The 19,428-nt window shown below is 35.8% G+C and overlaps 1 protein-coding gene across 1 annotated transcript; it reads left to right on the top strand.

Moving 5' to 3' along the window:
* Positions 1–7,900: 7,900 nt before the first annotated feature.
* Positions 7,901–10,308, top strand: LOC133874579 (auxin-responsive protein IAA14-like). Its single transcript, XM_062312441.1, has 5 exons — positions 7,901–8,330; positions 8,653–8,879; positions 9,403–9,538; positions 9,732–9,793; positions 9,963–10,308. The coding sequence occupies exons 1-5, from the start codon at positions 8,068–8,070 to the stop codon at positions 10,004–10,006; spliced, it is 732 nt and encodes a 243-aa protein (XP_062168425.1). The 5' UTR covers positions 7,901–8,067; the 3' UTR covers positions 10,007–10,308.
* The last annotated feature ends 9,120 nt before the right edge of the window (positions 10,309–19,428 follow it).

Here is a 19,428-nt window from a genome sequence, read left to right as displayed (position 1 = left end):
GGCTGGCCATCTTACATAATACGAGGATGGTCATACCATGTTGGAGCTTCTCGAGGTGGACTCCTGAGAGTTTTCGAAGGCGATGCAACCACTCCTAGTGCTATAGTTAAAAGAATAATCATTCCAACAACAAAATTAACTTGCCTTAAAAAAATTACAAAGATCATCTTCTGCAAAATATATAGCCCATGGTTTAATTTGCCATCGACTCAATATAGAGTATTTGAGTTGGAATTGGGGAATGAAAAATCAAAAGCAGTATCTGATCGAATTTGGTCAAACCGGGATGTGGTTCGGATCCTCCTCCAACCTGTAGTGGACCAGAGAAAGCGTGTGATGGAAGCGCGTGAAAACGACGTTTCAGACAGGAGGTTTTAATGTGTTTGTGGGTCCCAACTCCCCGAGACGCACGAGAGGTCCACTTGGGCTCCATCCTACGTTGTCCCGGAGCAGTGGCCGTGTGCTGTTTCAAAGACCCATTTGTTAAAGCCATTGGCCACGTCTATCAACCGAGGACCATTCGTGGGCATAGCAGTTGATGTGCGGTGGGCCCCGGAGGAACCTGCGAAGATGGAACACCATCAATGATCATGGGACCCAGCTGTCTTGTCCACGTCAATGTGACTTGCACTCAATGTGAGTTGCAAGCAAATGGTAGAATTCACTATAGCGTTTGAGTGGTACCCATGAAACTCAAAGTGGTTGGACGGTGTAGATTCGAATTTTCGTAATGGAAATCTTCATCGAGCCTAATTAGTATTTTATGATGGCTTGATAGGGTTGAGTCAGCTTTGGTTCAATTAGACATGAGAGAGCGCTTACAATTTTTTACTGTCTAATTTTCTCTTATCATTAATTCTCAATAGATAGGTATAATTATGGTTTCATTTAAGTAGAGTAATCATAATTGGTAGCATATTCCTATCATTTTTCTTATAAAAAAAAAAAAAAAAATGTTAGAATTTGACAAAAAAAAAAAAAAAAAAAAAAGAAGAAGAAGAAGAAAGATTTTGCTTTCCGATTAGCATCCATGTTAAAAAGGCATGTTCTTGTAATTATGTTAAGCCTTTGAGTCCACGAAACTTGTAAGAACAAGAATTTTCAAATCCAAATCCAGGCATAACAAAAGAGACTTCTTACTAGTTCCTATTATGACAAAGAAGCCCATCAAGTTCAAACGATATTTCAATTGTGTAATAGTCGTATAGTAATTTACTAAATAGTATTATTTTACAAAAAATATTATATAAGAAAAGAGTAATGATATTTAATAAATTATTATACTACTATCACACAACTTGATGATGTGGCCGTGAAGATCAGCATTTGAATCAACACTTAAAAAGAAAAAATTAATGGCTGATTTTCACTGCCATATCATTCCGATTATATGAGAATTAAATAATAATAGTCTACTGAATAATATTACTCGTAAAAAAAAAAAGTTGACATTTTTTTATTTCTCTTTTCTTTTTTTGTCTTATGGTCTTGTAAGGCCTTCAGAGTTAAAATTAGTTGGATTTTGGAAAGCCCTACAATGAACCAGTGAATTGGATTTGGACCAAAATGGGCTGTTGGAGCCTTAGAGAAACATATGAGCTTGGAAAACTCCTTCCCGGCTTGGACCAAACGCGCGCAGGACTTGCTGTCAAAAAGCCTGAAATAGTTTTTTCTTCCAAATTAATTGTCGAAAGAACAAAAAGGAATTATGCCAAAAATAAAATAAAATTAATAATAAAATAAAATGAAAGAAAAGAAAGAAGAGAAAGACGTCTTTTCTTAACAAACAAATCGAAGAACAGCTAGCCTTAAAATCTTCAGTTCGGTGCTAGATGATCCCAATTTCGGTTAGCGGATAAGGACCTTTTAATTATATATATATATATGGAAAATGATTATTGCATAACTCTTGACACAATTTTTGTATAACTCCGACAACTTTTTTTCAAACTAACTATTGGATCTGTTTTCATATATATGGTTATCGGGTAATGCTTGGGTGAAGCAAAATTTCCGGAATTCATCCGGAAATTTTGCTTACCCATGGCATTTTTGTAATTATAAGTAATTACACAAATGCCATGACGAAGCAAAATTTCCGGATGAATTCTGGAAATTTTGCTGCTCCGTAGCATTGCCCTGTGTGGTTATCTAATGGTTGATTTTAAAAAAAAAAAAATTTATTGGAGCTATGCAAGAGTTGTATAGAAGTTGTAAATGTATCATATCTCATATATATATATATATATATATATATATATATATATATATATATATATATATATATATATATATATATATATATATATATATATATGAATGATTCGTTTGTAACTATTGTACAATTTCAACAACTTTTTTTAAGAACGTACAATATGTAGAAAACAAATCCAATGATAAGTTATACAACTTCAAACGTATAGTTTGTCTCATATATATATATATATAAAAAAATACGTTTACAACTCATGTGAATTCTAAATATTCAATGGTTGATATTTTTTTAAAAAAAATTGTTAGATCAATTGTACATGAATTGTAAACGTATCGATTTTGATGTAGTTTATTGCACCGTCAAATTTGGCCAACGGACTCCTATAAAGAGAGTAAGGATAGTCTTAGATCGACTTGTCTGACCATATATAGAGAGAGAAGAAATCAAAAGACAAAATTGTATGTACTGATATATATGTCGATCAACTATGAATTCAAAGGTATATAATATCATAATTATTTGTGACAATCATCTAAAGTAACCAAATCAAGAAGATTCTTTTCTTTCCTGGGAAAAACAAGATGTCATGGATGACAATTTCACATCAAGCCTGTTTTCACTTTCCTTTTTTTCTTTTTAGGGTGGCAACCAACCGATAGAAAATCAATCTCTAGCTAGGTTTTTATTGATTTACAAATAGCTGATCATCACTGTAATTAATATAAAAAGTTTCATTGTTTTGGACGGAGTTATTTGTAAATCAATGAAATCATATGGACCGATTTTACATTTTCCCGAATAATGAACAATACACGATAGATCATGAGATCCTATGCATGAACATGAAAAAAATTAGTGAACCATTGACCAATTTGACGTATACTTTTCTAAAGTCCCCATCTTGTTTCAATTTCTTCCTTCTCCCATCGCCATGTCTCTCAATTTTCTTTCTTTTGCACCACTTACTTTTGTGTACGAAATGGTCCCCCGGGTGGCCTTCCCCATGATTATTGTCCACCTAACTTGATACCATCGGCCGGGGATATATAGAAAAAAGAAATTTTTTGGACTTGTAATTTGATTCGTCTAATCTTATATATATATCTTTCTAAAAAGCATGGATGGTGATTCTTTTAATTCCCACCCACTAGGCCGCTAAAAGATTTGGTATCCTCTTCGAGTTCAGTTATAAACATATGTAGTTCCTCAATCTTATAATATTTCTATAATCTGCCCCCACATTATATATATATATATATATATTTGAAACTTCATCATGGATGACTTCAGCTCAGAGAACAGAATTGGTTGATTATATTAATTAATATAATTAAGATTAATACAAAACCGCGTAAATTTGAAGAATTAATGGTATTTGGAGCAAGAGGCATCTCTCCTATGGTCAGCTATATTTTTAACTAGACATCCCAAGCAAAGAGTGCCCTGGTCAGCCCCCACCATGGTATCCAATGTCCCAAGTTCTACCAACAATTGGAATATTATTATTGTGGGGAGATTCTCATATATTTCTTTGGTAGGACCAGCATAATAAACTAGATATTAGTGATGATCATTGTAAATTAACTAATGCGTCAATGTTATTGATATGTCTCCTTTGCAAAAAGTCTCAAATAGGATCAAATCTGGATCTACCCCATTGAGATCACAGAGCAAGAACAGAAGACAAATTAACTATTGTAAGCACATGAAAATTGAGATTGAGAGTATCGCCAAAATACCTACTCATCGCATTTATACTGTCTACCTATATTTGAAACTTGTAGGGTAAAAACAAAAGGAAGAAGAAAGGGACGTATTTTAATGTGTCACATCCACTAGGCGTTGAGTGACACTAGCTAGAAGAATACAATTTGTGCACTTTGAATAGCGCTAGAAACCATGCACACTTCAATTTTATTGGGCTGATATAGAAGTATGTATCAACTCTTGCTTCTTCTTTTTTACAATGGCTGATCTAAAAGTTGGTGAACAATGCCGGGTCAACCCAACTGTGAGATGGGGGTGTGGTTTCTAGCATTTCTCATGTGTTTTAATAGTGGCCATAACCGCTACTAAAAATCCAAATAAAAAAAAAGAGGGTTTAACGTAATCCCAAATTACTTAAGTACGCATACATTAGATAAAACTATTAGTTTGACCTGTTTAATTAAATGAGTTGAGTTAGAGTTGATATATATTATATTATACACATACCTTAACACGACTTGAACCCGATATATGAACACGAATTACCATCTCTAACATGGAGTTGTGTTATTACCATGAAATGTAGGGTGATCGATCAAAAAATGTCCAAAGGACCACCTGGATTGACGTGATATTTTGACCCTATCTATATCTTAGTAGCTAGAGCATGCATTAGGACCACACCTAAAAATCCTTTGAAGTGAAGTGATCACTGCATTGTAAAAGTTATGGCAAGGGGGGAGTCACATTCTTCACTAGATTACAGATGTTGGGCAATTTCAAAGCGGATCAAGAATGGTTCTTGTATTCTTATATGATTTTGACTCCTCCAAGTTTGAAAGATGAGAAGGGTATGTTCTTTTCTTGAAGGGTATATATCCTTTGGTCACTGTTGTAATAAGAATATGTGGTTGGGACTGGAGGAGGTACTCGGACCATGGGATAATTATCATATATAGAGAGGTAGCTAGGTTAGAAAGAAACAACCCACAATGGGGTTGGGGGGACGTTGACAGGGCAAGGGCACAGCTAGGGTTAGGGATGTTTCCTTCTCTTGGGATGTGACCTGTCTTTTAGTCTGATCCATGCCCTAAAAGTACTGCCACTGCTTGATGTCTATGTGTCCTGCAGGGGATAGCTAATAACACTACATGTTTATCTTAAAAAAAACTATTATAACATTAAATAAGTAATGTTACTCATACTTTTGAAAGTACTAATTTTTAAGTGTTTTTAGTCGCTCGATAATGTGACAGTAAAAATCATCATTGATTTTACATATACATTTATTTGTAATAGTGATTTTTACTCTCATTACAAGAAAAAACAATTCTTGAGAATAAACACTTATATAACACTACTCGACATCAATTGCTTCTAATTAACCCGGCAGATCGAGTGATGAGCCACAGTAGTATTCAGTTGCATGTTAGGACAATATTTTCCGGTGAGGAAATTATTATTTTAAACAAAATAGTTCCTAGCTATAATATTTTTCCAGGATTTGAATTTTCAACAATTCAACTCAATCCAACCATAAATTTGTTAATTTCATAATGACATTAATCGTTATATAATAGGCTTAATTATTTAGAAATATATAAATTGATACAAATTATTCATCCATGTGCTTATATGCATAAATGGAAGGTTCCTAAGTAGAAGAATCTTACCATAAACTATGTTGTATAAATAATATTTTTCAGAGCCAGAATAATAAATATAGTCGTCCTTGATACTATATGCCCTGGCCTCCTCCCAACACCCAACTTCCCCAATAAATTGAAGGAAAAGGAAGGAGGCGGCGAAAGGAACATGGTGCTGCACAAAATTCGTTTATGCGATTTGCTAAATTAATGTGTGTGTGGTACCTCTTTGGAGAAGATAAAGAGTTTAATGTTTTAAAAAAGGACTTTTGAAACTGATGGGAGAATGATGCTCACTCTCGATCTTTTTGCAGACACCGAGACACAGTAAAATAGAACATTTGGGATTCGTGAGCTACAGCATTGCTCACGTATACTAGGCCTTGCTAGTTGCTGCAGCCATGTTCAAAGATTCAACGAGATTTGGAGCAATATTTTATCTTTTTGGCATAAATTTTTCCCACTTGAAACCCTACTGAACAGGCTATAGACAAAGGGTTGCCGCTCTGGGATGGCATGTGTGAGAGACATGAAAATATATATGATCAGAGAAAAGCTAGCAGGAGATGGCAAATTAACCTCAAGTTAATTACCAATATTGATTAATTGATTAATCTGAGCCACGCCTTGAATGAGCGGATACAATCACGGAGTCACCAAATTGGACTTGATATAGAAGCTCTTCTCCTTCCGGCACTATATATATGAATATGAATTATCTTGTATTAGCTTAAAGGTGAAATTTACATATTTATATAGTACGTACGTACTTTTTTTTTTTTTTTTTTTTTTTTTTTTTTTTTTTTTGTATCTAAAAATATGTTAATTGGAGGGCGCCTACAGCTAGTGGGCATGCCCCTCCAAGTGTTTAAAAATTACCTCGTCAAGCCAGGCATAACGCCTGGCTTCAGGAGCTAGCGAAGCTAGCATTTAGGATTTGACGGGAAGCAAAACTCAAAAAAAAGATAGAAAATTTAGAAGTAAAATTTTAAATTTTTTTTTTTTTTTTTTAAGAATATATAACATGAAGCCCCAATGTAGCTCTGCCCTGCCTTGATTGATTATGCTTGTTAGCTATTTACATCTGACAAGCCAGGCGTAACCCTTAGCCTGTGGATTGAGTTCTCTTCCTGGCCTCCCCATCAATGGGGGTGAGGCTATATATAGCCCCCCATTGGTAGTAAAGTTTGCCTCAATTCGTTTGATTCTGACCATTAATTGTTGCTTATATGGATTTGGAATTGTACCAAATGGATGTTAAGATAACTTTTCTTAAAGGAGAACTAGATGAGAAGATATGATCTATATGTATTGATCAACTAATTGGCTTCATGGCAGATGGACAAGAGCGCAAAGTGTGCAAGCTCAAACAGTCCATTTATGTCTCGAAGCAATTATTTAGACAATGGTATCTTAGAGTATCATAAAATTGGATTAGTTGACACATCAAAAATTTTCAATGTTGAGTGAATTGTCAGGCAATAAAAATTCATCTCTTTTGTGCACTTAGACTACTCTGGTAGAAGTGTACTCCACCACCAAAAAGAAGAAGACGAGAAGACGCTGGAGAATCATATGGAACAACCTCAGAAATACTCAATTTCAGTGCAAGTGAGGTACTGAGATGCATGGGATTCCAAACTGTTATATTATCATTGAAATATGATACGTTTATAACTTTCATGCAATTCTTGTACAAGTCTAACAATTATTTTTTAAGATCAATCATTGAATATTTAGGACTCACATGGAGAAAAACAAATCTAATATTTAGTTTGAAAAAATGTTGTTAGAGTTATAAAAGAGTTATACAACAGTCATTTCTCGATTATCATTTAAGGTTTAGGATCTCTAAATATTATCACATAAATAAGTTCTAAAGCCAATGCAAGTCATGATCATAGCACATGATCTCACAAAACTGGCTTGATTTCGTGGTAATTAAGCTGCAACTATTATGACGTATAAAATATGGTTAGCTTCTCCCACATTTCGGGCAAAAAGAAGTGCTCTCAAACTTTTCCCCAACAGGCAAGTTTGATATCAAACTAGCCAGACAATACTTATTACCATTTCATTTTACATGTCCCAGAGCCATGCATGTGACAGTTGACTGAGGAACTGTATTAGGGCACAGTTGGAGGTGATCCACAGCCACTACATCCAAATCCATTCCCGTCGGCAAAATCATATATCATTAAAAAGTTAACTCTCCCAGATCAACGTCTCTAGTATCCCCACGTGTCAACACACCATATGCCAGAAGCTCGACATGACGTACACATGCAGCCACACGCACAAACTTCTACGCTGTTATATTATTGAGGGGGGGGTCTCTCTCTAGCTAAGCAACATAATAATAGAAGAAGAAGAGGACACGAGAAGAAGAAGCAAGGAAAGCAACTCTCACTAACAAAACCAGATCGATATAGAAGCGCAAAACATTGAAAGTTTCTGATCATCAAGCATTAATCTTGGCCATCTAGAGCCGTATTTCCCATGGAAGTTAGCCGGAAAATAACCAACATGCTGGGCACCGATCAGCGTGATTTGAACTTCAAGGAGACTGAGCTTTGTCTCGGATTGCCTGGTGGCGGTACTGGAAGTGAGCCTGAGACTCCGAAAGCTACCGGAAAGAGAGGGTTCTCCGAGACTGTTGATCTGAAACTTAATTTTCAGTCTAAGGAAGATAACATCAAGAATGCTTCAAAGGAAAAGAACCTCCTTCCTTGCACCAAGGATCCGGCCAAACCACCAGCCAAGTGAGTCAATCCTAAGATTTTTCAATTTTTTTTTTTTTTGTTTTTTTAAATCCAGTTATAAGGAAACTGGGATTAATTATTAATGTTAGTAGTATTAGAGGATATATAAGACCCTTTTCATTTTAGAAATTTTTAGCGCACGTCACCATTAATTATACTGTTTGCATTGAATAAATATGCTTGTTATTTTATGGTCTACAATTTGGACTCTTTTTTTTTGGTTAGTAGTAGCAAAAGATCTGGTTATTATTAGGGTATGATTTTTTAGTTTTGTTAAAGATGGAGGTAGAATATTATATAACATGGGCGAGACGGATTTCAGGGCGCAAGTTGTGGGTTGGCCACCTGTGCGATCATACCGGAAGAATATCATGGCTCAGAAGAACACAAGTGAGGAGGGAGAGAAGGCAACGAGCAGTACTACTGCAGCCTTCGTTAAGGTTTGCATGGACGGTGCGCCATATCTTCGTAAAGTGGACTTGAAAATGTACGAGAGCTACCAACAACTATCTGATGCCTTGGCCAAGATGTTCAGTTCCTTCACCATGGGTAAGCAAGTCTATAATAGTTGCATATGTGTGTGTGTGTGTAAATTAACGACAAATATTGAGAAGAAAATTATAGCGATATATATTTAATAGGCTATAAAGAAAGAAAAAGATGTTGAAAGCTATTAACATTAATATTGTTTGAGACACCGTCTTTGGCATGCAATTTAGAAGAGAGTAACAAGCTAGCTAGATCATATTCATGCATGATAGGTCTTATTTTTAAGTTTTTATCTTTTATATATAGAAAAAAAAAAAAAAAAAGAACACATAGAATTGCAAATATTATGTTATAACTAAATATATAGCTCGTAAGTTAAAAGTTCAATTTTGTTGTAGTATTTCCACCTTGTACATGTGTAGATCTTGAACAGAAATTATATATGTCAGTGCAAGAGGAACTTATAATGATTAATTTCATATTACAACCAATATAGTTTTTTCTTTTTTTAATCACTTTATTGCTGTGTTATAATATCATTATATAAGTTAATTATATTATTTTTAATGGTTGTTGATTGAAGGCAATTATGGGGCCCAAGGAATGATTGACTTCATGAACGAGAGTAAGTTGATGGATCTTCTGAACAGTTCCGAGTATGTGCCAACCTATGAAGATAAGGATGGTGACTGGATGCTCGTTGGAGATGTTCCATGGGAGTAAGTACTTGATCATCCCTGTAAAAAAAATAAAATAAAATAAAAACCCTAAATCACGAAGATAATCAAATAACCATGTTCAAAAACAATGTTTTGGTTGGCACTATAAAATATATAACAAATTATTGTTTCAGAATCATTAGAATAGTAACAAATTCAAGTGAAAATTAACACTTTGTGTGATTTCATACAGGATGTTTGTTGATTCATGCAAGCGCCTTCGCATAATGAAAGGATCAGAAGCTATTGGACTTGGTATGTACCTTCGAAAATGCATTAATAATTAGTCAATAAGACTATAATTAAGTTCTCATAATTAAAAGATTATGAAAGTACTCTCCAAATTCTAGTTAAAGTTTTTATAGATCTCAATTTATCTATAAGACTATAAGTACTAATAATGAAAGTTTGGTTTAACTTTCAGCCCCAAGAGCCATGGAGAAGTGCAAGCTTAAGAACCGAAGCTGAACTACGCTTAATTATTTTAGCTTGGCCTGCTTCTCTCCATCCATGAGGATTAAAAGCTTCAGGGTGTTCTTTGATTGTGTCTGTATGTTATTTAATCGTATATAGATATCAAAATTAGAATCTGGACATTTGTAATAGACAAGAAGCAATAAACTTAGCTCGATTGTCTGCCTTGTTTATTGCTAATGGCTTGTTTAATAATCACCTATTTAGACATTGTTTGTTGCTGTCCTGCTGTCATAGTTGTTGTGTGTTTTATTCCTTCAATTTTAATATTAATGCCACTCTTTTTTTCCCCAGAAGATTCTTGATATCACTTATTTTTCCTTTTTCATTCATTAATTTATTCCAAGTTATTATTGTTTTTAGGTGAGGAAGGTATTAAAATCCGTAGCCCAAGTGAGGTAGGGAACAAGACCATGTGCATGTTGATGGGGCTTTCATTCATGGCCATTAGTTTATGGAATTTGCTTACAATGCTGGGACATTCGTATTAATTTTTGAATGTAGACTGCTGCTTGAAATGTTGGTGGCATTCTCTTTAGCTAGGGTCGGGTGGTAGTAGTTAGTAGCACTTGCATGTTGTCATTGTAATTATTAATTAAGGGTCACAAATGTTTTTAATGGGATCACTAACATCTAATTTAGGTCAAAGATAGTGGGTACCCATTGTTTTCAAGCCAGCACCTCCTATAAGCTGCTAGCTAGGGATACTATAGCTAGCTCATAATTACTACAAGTTTTCATATAAACTGACATGAAAAATTCATTACTGGTAAAATGATTAAGAAAAAATTGCTTAGTAGCTAACTTGTCAACCATACACTTATAATCACTTCATCAATTATGGTTTGTCATGTCAGTTTGCACTACAAAAAAAAAAAAAAAAAAAAGCAAATTCTGGACGGTTTAAACTGTCCAGAAATGCAAAAAAATCGTCTGGAATCAATTCCAGACGGTTTAAAACCGTCTTGTATATAATGTCGCTAAATGAATTTCTGGATCGTTTGGGCAAAATCGTCTGTAATTCCAGACGGTTTAGTTCAAACCGCCCAAACTTTTTTTTTTTTTTTTTTTTTTTCCGTTTATTATTTTATATTAATTAGTTTTTTGATATTAATATGGTCTGAATGTTTCATATATATGCCGGCCGGCGACAGAGAATGAGAGAGGAAGAGAGATTCGGACGGCGACGGAGAAAGAGAGAGAGGAAGAGAGATCCGTCACCCACGCACACCGGCCGGCAACAGAGAAAGAGAGAGGAAGAGAGAAGGGGCCGGAATACGTGGTATTCCGGCCGGATCTCTCTTTGTATCCGGCCAGAGAGATACTGAGCGTGGGTTTCGGCCGGATCCGGCCGGAAACCCAGATGGCCTCGCCAAATCCGGCCGAAAATGTCATGATAGAAAACCCACGCACACCGGCGTGGGTTTGACAGATCCGGCACTCCATCTCCCGCACTCTCTTCTGTCATCCCGATCTCGGCGTTCCGTCAAGATCCAGTCGTCATGAGGGCTGTCTTTCGGCCGGCTAGGGTTCAGATTGAGGGGTTGTCGTTCGACCGGCTGGGGTTCAGATCGAGGAGCTGTGGTGGGCTGTACGCCTTCTTTGCGTGTGAATGTGCGATGTGGGGTTCAGATCAAGGGGCGCCTGGGGTTCATATTTTACTCATTTTCTTATCAATCCGCGTCATTTTCGTTTAGACGTGTTTAAGCCGTTGATAATGTTTCAATCTACGGCTGAGGGTGTCGATCCGCTTCATTTGACTACCTTCTGAATTTCCAGACGGTTTGAAAAAAAACCATCTATAAATTTACAGGCGGTTTGGAAAAAACCATATGGAAATTTACATTTCCGGACGGTTTTTCTCAAACCGTCCATAATTAATAATAATAATAATATATATATATATATATATATATATATATATTTAATTCATGCGATTTTTGTCATCATTTTTTTTTAAAATATCATTAATATCAATAATTCCAGACGATTTGAAAAAAATCGTCAGGAAATTTAAATTTCCAGATGGTTTTTTCCAAACCGTCTATAAATTTACAGACGGTTTATTCAAACCGTCCATATTTATTTATTTACAGACGGTTGTTTAAAAACCGTCTATAAAATTTTAATTCTAAACGGTTTTAGAAACCGTCTAGAAAAAAACCTCCATAATTGTCCTTTTTTTTGTAGTGTTGGAAATAAATTATAGTAAAAACTGTAGTACACAAGCATTTTTCCTAACTATCTAAATTTATTTGCATTGTTAATTTTTAGAGTGCTAGGGTACTAGAGCTTTTATTATAATTTTTTCTTACAAACTGACATAACAATCCAAAACTAGTAATATGATCGATTAAGCAAAAAAAATTTTACTCATCAATTTAATTAATTAGTGACCGACTTGTAAATTATACACTCTTAATTATTTTAACAATTATGAACTATCATGTCAGTTCATAAAAGAATTATAATAAAAGTTACGGTACTCCAAACCTGCAGTATTAATTTGTTTAGAATCAAGGGAATGATTGACGTCTGTGATGATAATGGGATCCCAATACGACCTGTCCATTACCATTGTCCTGCCTCAAACAATCGACCATTGGTTTATGAAGAAAATCTCAACGATGACGAAGACTTCACTAAAGTGGTATTCAAAAAGAATGATAGATTGGCACAAAAGGGTGCCAGCTGAAGTGACGGCGTCGAGCGTAGCAGCACAGGATATAGGGTTCTTGAGCACGGCAGCCCCAAGTTTGGAGGAAATTTTTATAGAGGTGCTGGCTATAAGAGAGCTTCAGAGGTCAAGCAGGGTGCCACATCTATGTTGGCAAAGGGCCCAACGACTGTGCGCCGAATGAAAATCGATCTCCCATCATTCAAAGGTCATCTTCACATAGAAGATTTTCTTGGTTGGGTGACAAAGGTTGAGAAGCTTTTCGATTACATGTGTATATCCAAAGACCACAAAGTGAAATTGGTGGCGTACAAGTTCAAAGGAAGAGCTTTCGCTTGGTGGGAACAACTACAAATTTCACGTGCTCAGTAAGGAAAGGGGCATGTGACTTCGTGGCTAAAGATGAAGCGGCTTCTCAGGATGCGGTTCTTGCCGCTGGACTTTGAGCAGTGGCTATTTCAGTAAAACCAAGATTGTAGGCAAGGTATCACATTGGTTTAAGCCTACATAGATGAATTTTATCGCCTATTTGTCCATAACGATCGATCTAATGGAGACAGAAGCACAGCAGGTGTACGTCTATGCACCCCGTGTTTGCTTTAACGGAAGCTGTTAGCCTAACACCCCATGCAGAGATGCAACTGGAAATGGCTAAAGCGCCGGCAACTGAACGACATTCAAATGATCCAACACGATCAACACTGGATTGAGGTAAACAACCGGTGGACAAGCCAGCAACACAAGTGCAATTCTCAGCCTCGGTTGGAGGGAAGCAAGCAGTAATGGCGGTACACCAAAGCCCATCGTTGTAGCTCGTAAAACCAACAATTCCTACACATGACGCTGTCAGGACAAGTGTTTCAAGTTCAAACAACCTGAACATTGATATCATCAATTTCCTAGGAGGAAAATAGTGTACCTAATTGATACCGACTTCGAAAGGGGTAAAGATGGAGGAGTGAGTGGTATCGCGGAAGACAACCTTCTCACCTATGACAAAGACGAAGGCATCGGGTTAGACAAAGGCAAGCTGCTCTCTCGATCGCTAATGGTTTGAAAAATGCTGCCAAAACTCAAAAGAGGAAAGCAATCATAATGACTCAACATCTTTCGTACCCGATACATTGTCAATGATAAGGTCTGTGATGTCATCATAGATGGCGGCAGCAGCGAAAATATTGTTAATTTCCAAGATGATGGTTGCAAAGTCAGGGCAGAAAACGTAGAAACACCCATCACCATACAAAATTGGATGGATCAAATGAGGCATTGAAATAAAGGTAATTGTCATCTTTCGAATTCCATTTTTAATTGGGGAAACTTATATGGCCGGATACAGTCGTTTGTGATGTGGTTGCCATGGATGTCTGCCATTTTTTGATATTGGGAAGACCATGTCAATTTGATATCCATGTTTAGTATAAGGGTTAGGAAAACGTCTACATCTTTCTCAAAGATGGTCAGAAATTTGTTTTAACACCAATGTAAGAGCAGATGATGTCATCATCCGCAAAGGCAGTTCTGAATTCAGTCCTTTTAATGGTGGAGTTCCGACAACATTTTCGAAGGCTTAAGGCCAAATATTCAGGAGCTGCAAACAAGTGACATCAATCACGAATGTTCTAGACGGAGGATGTGTTCTTATATCAACCATCAAACGATGCTTTTTTTTTACTCCAACTCAAGGACGAGTTCTTTCCAAGATGGGGGGATTGATGTAACACGGCCCCGGGCAAGACAAACAAAGGAGCTTGGGTGCACCCCCCCCCCCCCCCCCCCACGAAAGTGCAAGGGATCGAGACTTTTAGGTGGCCAGGCAGAACCAACCGGTTGGACTCCCATTGAAACGGGGTTCCAACTGGCAATCCCATAAATCCAAATAGAACTAGCCGATTAGACTCCTGTTTGAACGGGGCTCCACCCAACCGTTCCAAAAACCCTAGCAAATCTATTTAGTCGAACTACCATTCGAGCAGGGTTCCAACTGGCAATCCTTGAAAACTTGACAAAACCATTAGTTGCAACCCTGTTCGGACGGGAATGCAAATGCCCCATTAAAGAAAGCTGAATCTCGAGCAAATCACTATAATCCAACCAAAAATAAATATTTTATCACCGATTTTCTATTATGAGCTTTCTCTATAAAAATCTCCTTCCTAATCAAGAATGTAACATGCCTCATAGGGTAGATCATTCTCTTTTAATTGTTTGTTTTCAGTTTTAGCATTAAAGTCTTGTAATATAAAACCATTGTTGTGAGCATCTCCAGCAATGTTAGGACATCTCCAGCAGGAGTACTATTTTAACCAAAAAGTTAAATTTGACAATTTTTTTTTCTCTTTTTCTTCCTTCAGCAAAGCAGTTATTCTAACTTCATGAATAGTGAATAGGCACTCCTTTCTATTCATTGTTCAACTATTTACTTTTTTTTTATTAATATTTTCTCTCCCTCTCTACCGCCTCACCGGTCAGTAAAGCAATCCCAAGTCCATTGGAACAAACAGAGAATCTCAGGAACCAGGGCGCACTGACCTCTCCGTCAATCCATGAGGTTGTGTTTCCATCTCAAAACAATTCACTGCCACACGCCCTCGTCATCTTCCCTACACCACGACTCTGGGAATAAATGCAACCCACGAAGATCGACGTGCGAAACCCGTAACCCATAATCGAATCCATACTTGACGTCAGAAACCACATCCCCACCGCACCACAAATGCATAGGGCTGAGGAGATCCGCCCAGACGACTGGAAGACCCACCCACTCCCAACCTTTAGGGAGCCACATAGTCAATTTCCACTCCCAATCTTCGCCATGAAGTCCCTCACAAACCTCGTCCTCATCCCCAACCCCGACAAACCCGGAAACCCCAACCTTTGGGGGTTGGAGATGGAGACGAAAACCGGAGAGAGAGAGAGAGAAAGAAAATCAATGGGGGTTAGGGGTTAGAGATGGAGACGGAGACGGAGACTAGAGAGAGAGAAAGAAAATAAAACAATAAAAAAAAATATTAAAAAAATAATATTTTAAGAAAATAAAGATTAGAATAGAGAGTATTGTTGAAATATTTTTAATAAAATGAATAGCTAAAGTAAATATTTGTAATTTTTGTGTAGCTACTTTAACTTTACATGCTGGAGATACTCTTATACATTTTAACTAATCAAAAAGCACAATTTTCTACTTTACCAACTACTTTTTTTATACAAATTCCAACATATTTTTCATTCCATTATCTATTTTCTTTAGATATTATTTTCTAATTAATTTTTTTTCTTAAACCACATACCGATATAGAAGAGAGAGAAATAACTGTATTAAAAAACGAAGAGAGACATGATTATAAAAGAATACATAAACTAAAGTGTTAATTTGCTTAAAAGTAGCTAATCAAAAAAGCAAAATATGTAGGTGTTTTAGATAACTAGAATATGAGCTGTTGAACTTAATTTTTGCCTAATATTAATTAATTAAATACACAAAATATAAATTTTAGAGCATATCCTGGAGATACAATGAGAACGGGCACCGGGCAGGTTTGAATCAAGAAGCAAGCTCATTATTCTCCCTATTTCTTTTAAGCATTAAAAAATTTCTTAGATCTGGCATTAATTATGCCAGTCTCATGTGCGGCTTTTAGTGGAAATAATTGGTTTTGAGAAGCTGAATTAACGTGGAAGCAACAAAATGTCTCTTCAATAACATTCCTCGAATTTGATAATTGACATAGATCAACTAATCCAAAAGAAGAATAATTTCTTTCATTTTTTATGGATTTAGAAAGCTATCCAAATTTTACTTACTCCAATATTGCCTCACACTACAAAAAAAAAAAAAAAAAAAAAAAAACTTGTATTTTAGTCACGTGTAAAAAAGAAAAAAAGAAAAAAAGAAAAAAGGCTTTTTAAAATCATACAGCTTTTTAAAATCATCGTTAAAATCAAATAATAATTTTAAAGTCATATGACATTTGAGAGCACACACAGAAAACTTCTAGTCTTCCTTATAACATTACTCGGTTCAATAATGGTCTATGGATCCAAGTCAATCATATTTGGCAGGTTTTAAAGGCTTCAAAGTTCAAAGTCAACTTCTTCAGTCATTTTTTTTTAAAAAATAAATAAATACAACAAAACACAAGGAAAATTGAGTTCAAAGAGGTTTATTAAGATCACTCAGGCAACTAGTAATACAGAAGAAGAAATAAAAACAGGAATGGTTCCTCCTATTAGAAATTTGCAAGCAGCATAATAAAACTTTGATACCTCTCGTACACCGGAAACAACTTAAATTGAGTCCTTTATTGTTTTACATTGACAAAAAAACAACCGAGGCAAGTTACAGGAAAGAAAGTGTTAAAATATTAATTAAATAATTAAATATATTATTTTTTTTATTATATTAATTAGATAATTAAGTTTATTAATTTAAATTTTTGCAATAAATAATAATTTAAAATATATAACCACAATTTTGATTATAAAAATCAGTACGCGTAATTACAGACATCACCCCCAAGAAATAATGCAGCCAACGGACCCAAAAGTAAAACAAAAGAGCAGTAGGTCGAGTACAACCACAATATGTTAAGGCCAGGCCAAATGATTTACCTTTGAATCAACATTTGCAATACGTTTTGTTTAAGATTGATGCTAGAAATTAATTAATTTTTTTTAACGACAGATTCAAAGATTAGTTCAGACTATTACATTAGCATTAACATTATGAAATAGTTGTAAAATAAAAATAAAATTTTAAATTTTAAAAAAAAAAAAAAAAAAAAAAAAAGAAAAAAGAAAAAAAAAAGTGCTTTTTAGCATTAATCTTTAGATATACGGAGGCCGAACATGAAGGACATGTCAGCCGAAACCATTTCAGTTAAATTTTTTTTTTTTCCACAATTACAGGTTAGACTTTAACTATCCTTTTTTGCTTAGAAAAAGAGAAGGTACCAATTGGACAATCAAAAATTGTACCAATTGATGGGAATCCAATAGACAAGATATTTGATTGAAAATATGCTTCACTTAGGATGGGAGACAAAAACCACAAGACAATTGTTTGATGAATTTACTCAATGACTTCCTTCAAGCCAATTAAACTCCCCTTTTATACACATACATTTGATCCCTCCCTTTATTTGAATATCCCTGAGAAACACAACCCCAACACAAGAAAATTACGATAACTAGCCTAACAACTTCGGCATATCTTATCTTATTCACTTGGCAGCAACAGAACACATCCTTCTCTTATCTTCTCCACTTAATGTAATGAACTTTCTTATTTATAGGATATTTTCTATGATTTAGATGGAAATGGATATGAAATTGAAATGGATATTAATGGATTTGTAGAATGAAAGAATGGAATGGATAAACTGAATATTGAAATTTATAAAAGGTTGACTAATTCGAGCTTAGTCGGGCTCCAAGAATGGGTGATTCGAGCTCAACCCAAAGGCTCCAAGAACTACAATTCTAAGAAAACACTTCAACACTTTCGATAACCTTTCTTTCCCATACATTGGGCTTTTAATACTCTCAACCTACATATCCTAACTAACTAACAAAAGCTCAACTATTTAACTAACACAAGTCTAAAGTCTTATTATTACAATTATATCCCTTATACTATTATATCCCTTGCATTACTCACTCCTTCAAAGCACCTTGCTCACAAGGTGGGGTAAAAAGGAGAATTACTGTCACGACTTCAGCAATTTGTTACCTTCACTTACGGTAACTCCATGAAAGAAAGAAAAATTGAAGTGCACAATTACACTTCCAAAATACAAAACAGTGTGTTTTGCCTAGCTGTATCCCAACTTCCTGCCAGGTATCTACTTTTACTTCTGCAGTTCTGCTTCCGTCTACTCGAGCACGTCTCCTCATTGCCCAATACTTGTGACACAGACACTGCTCAAGGCTAGCCGATTCAAATCTGCTGTGCAACGACTCCTCCCTCAAATATCACGCCCTGCCCAATGTCCCTCTTGCTTCCTGAAACTTTTCTTTGCTCAAGGTAAGACTCATTCAAACCAACTCTCCTCTTGCCACTGTCTCCTACCCACTAGCAAAGTAATGACTTTTCAATGGCTCTTCTACTCATGCTTTACAAAGCGCTGACTTTTCAATTCTAAATAGACATGCATCATTGGACCTTCACATCACTGTCGCACTTATCAAACACAACTCTCCTCTTGCAAGGTCTCTTTGTTCCTTCTTCAATGGTAGGATCGAATGGCCACAATGAAAATTTCCAACGCCATCGATGCTTAAAAACCACAAAATTCTTCCGAACATCACCACACCAAAAACCCATCGAATCCTTCTCTTCCGAACCCGACCCATTTCCACTCAACCCATAAACTAGGTCATTTTTCCAACGCCATCTAGTTTTCCACATAAAAATCAAACAATCTTCAATCAAGTATTGAAACACGAAGGAGCTCAAAAATTGAACCTCTACCTCCTGTAATTTCTCTATCTTCCACCTTGTCTTAAAAACCCACCAATCATATTCATAAAACATATCCCTCCTAATCTCCAATTTATTCACGAAGATAGGTTCTGATTTGCTCAACTTCTCTTGGCTTGGTTGAGGAATTTCGTCAAATGGTTGGTGGTTCACAAGGATAACTGCAATCTCTAAGATCAATGGCGTCTTCTTGAAGATCGCAGCTTCGATCTCGGTGGAAAAATTTAAAGCTTCATCATCCTGCTTAAAAACCGGATG

This window comes from Alnus glutinosa, chromosome 1 (assembly GCF_958979055.1).
Source record: "Alnus glutinosa chromosome 1, dhAlnGlut1.1, whole genome shotgun sequence".
In the NCBI taxonomy this organism is placed as follows: domain Eukaryota; kingdom Viridiplantae; phylum Streptophyta; class Magnoliopsida; order Fagales; family Betulaceae; genus Alnus; species Alnus glutinosa.
Note: the sequence above shows the minus strand (reverse complement) of the source record. Positions and strands in the feature narration are given on the sequence as shown.

Excerpts from the sequence above, each read along its gene's own strand:
- LOC133874579 (XM_062312441.1), top strand. The coding sequence starts at position 8,068 with ATGGAAGTTAGCCGGAAAATAACCAACATGCTGGGCACCGATCAGCGT. Across the intron at positions 9,539-9,731 it reads GTTGGAGATGTTCCATGGGA|GATGTTTGTTGATTCATGCA; the intron begins GTAAGTACTTGA and ends GATTTCATACAG. Across the intron at positions 9,794-9,962 it reads ATCAGAAGCTATTGGACTTG|CCCCAAGAGCCATGGAGAAG; the intron begins GTATGTACCTTC and ends TTTAACTTTCAG.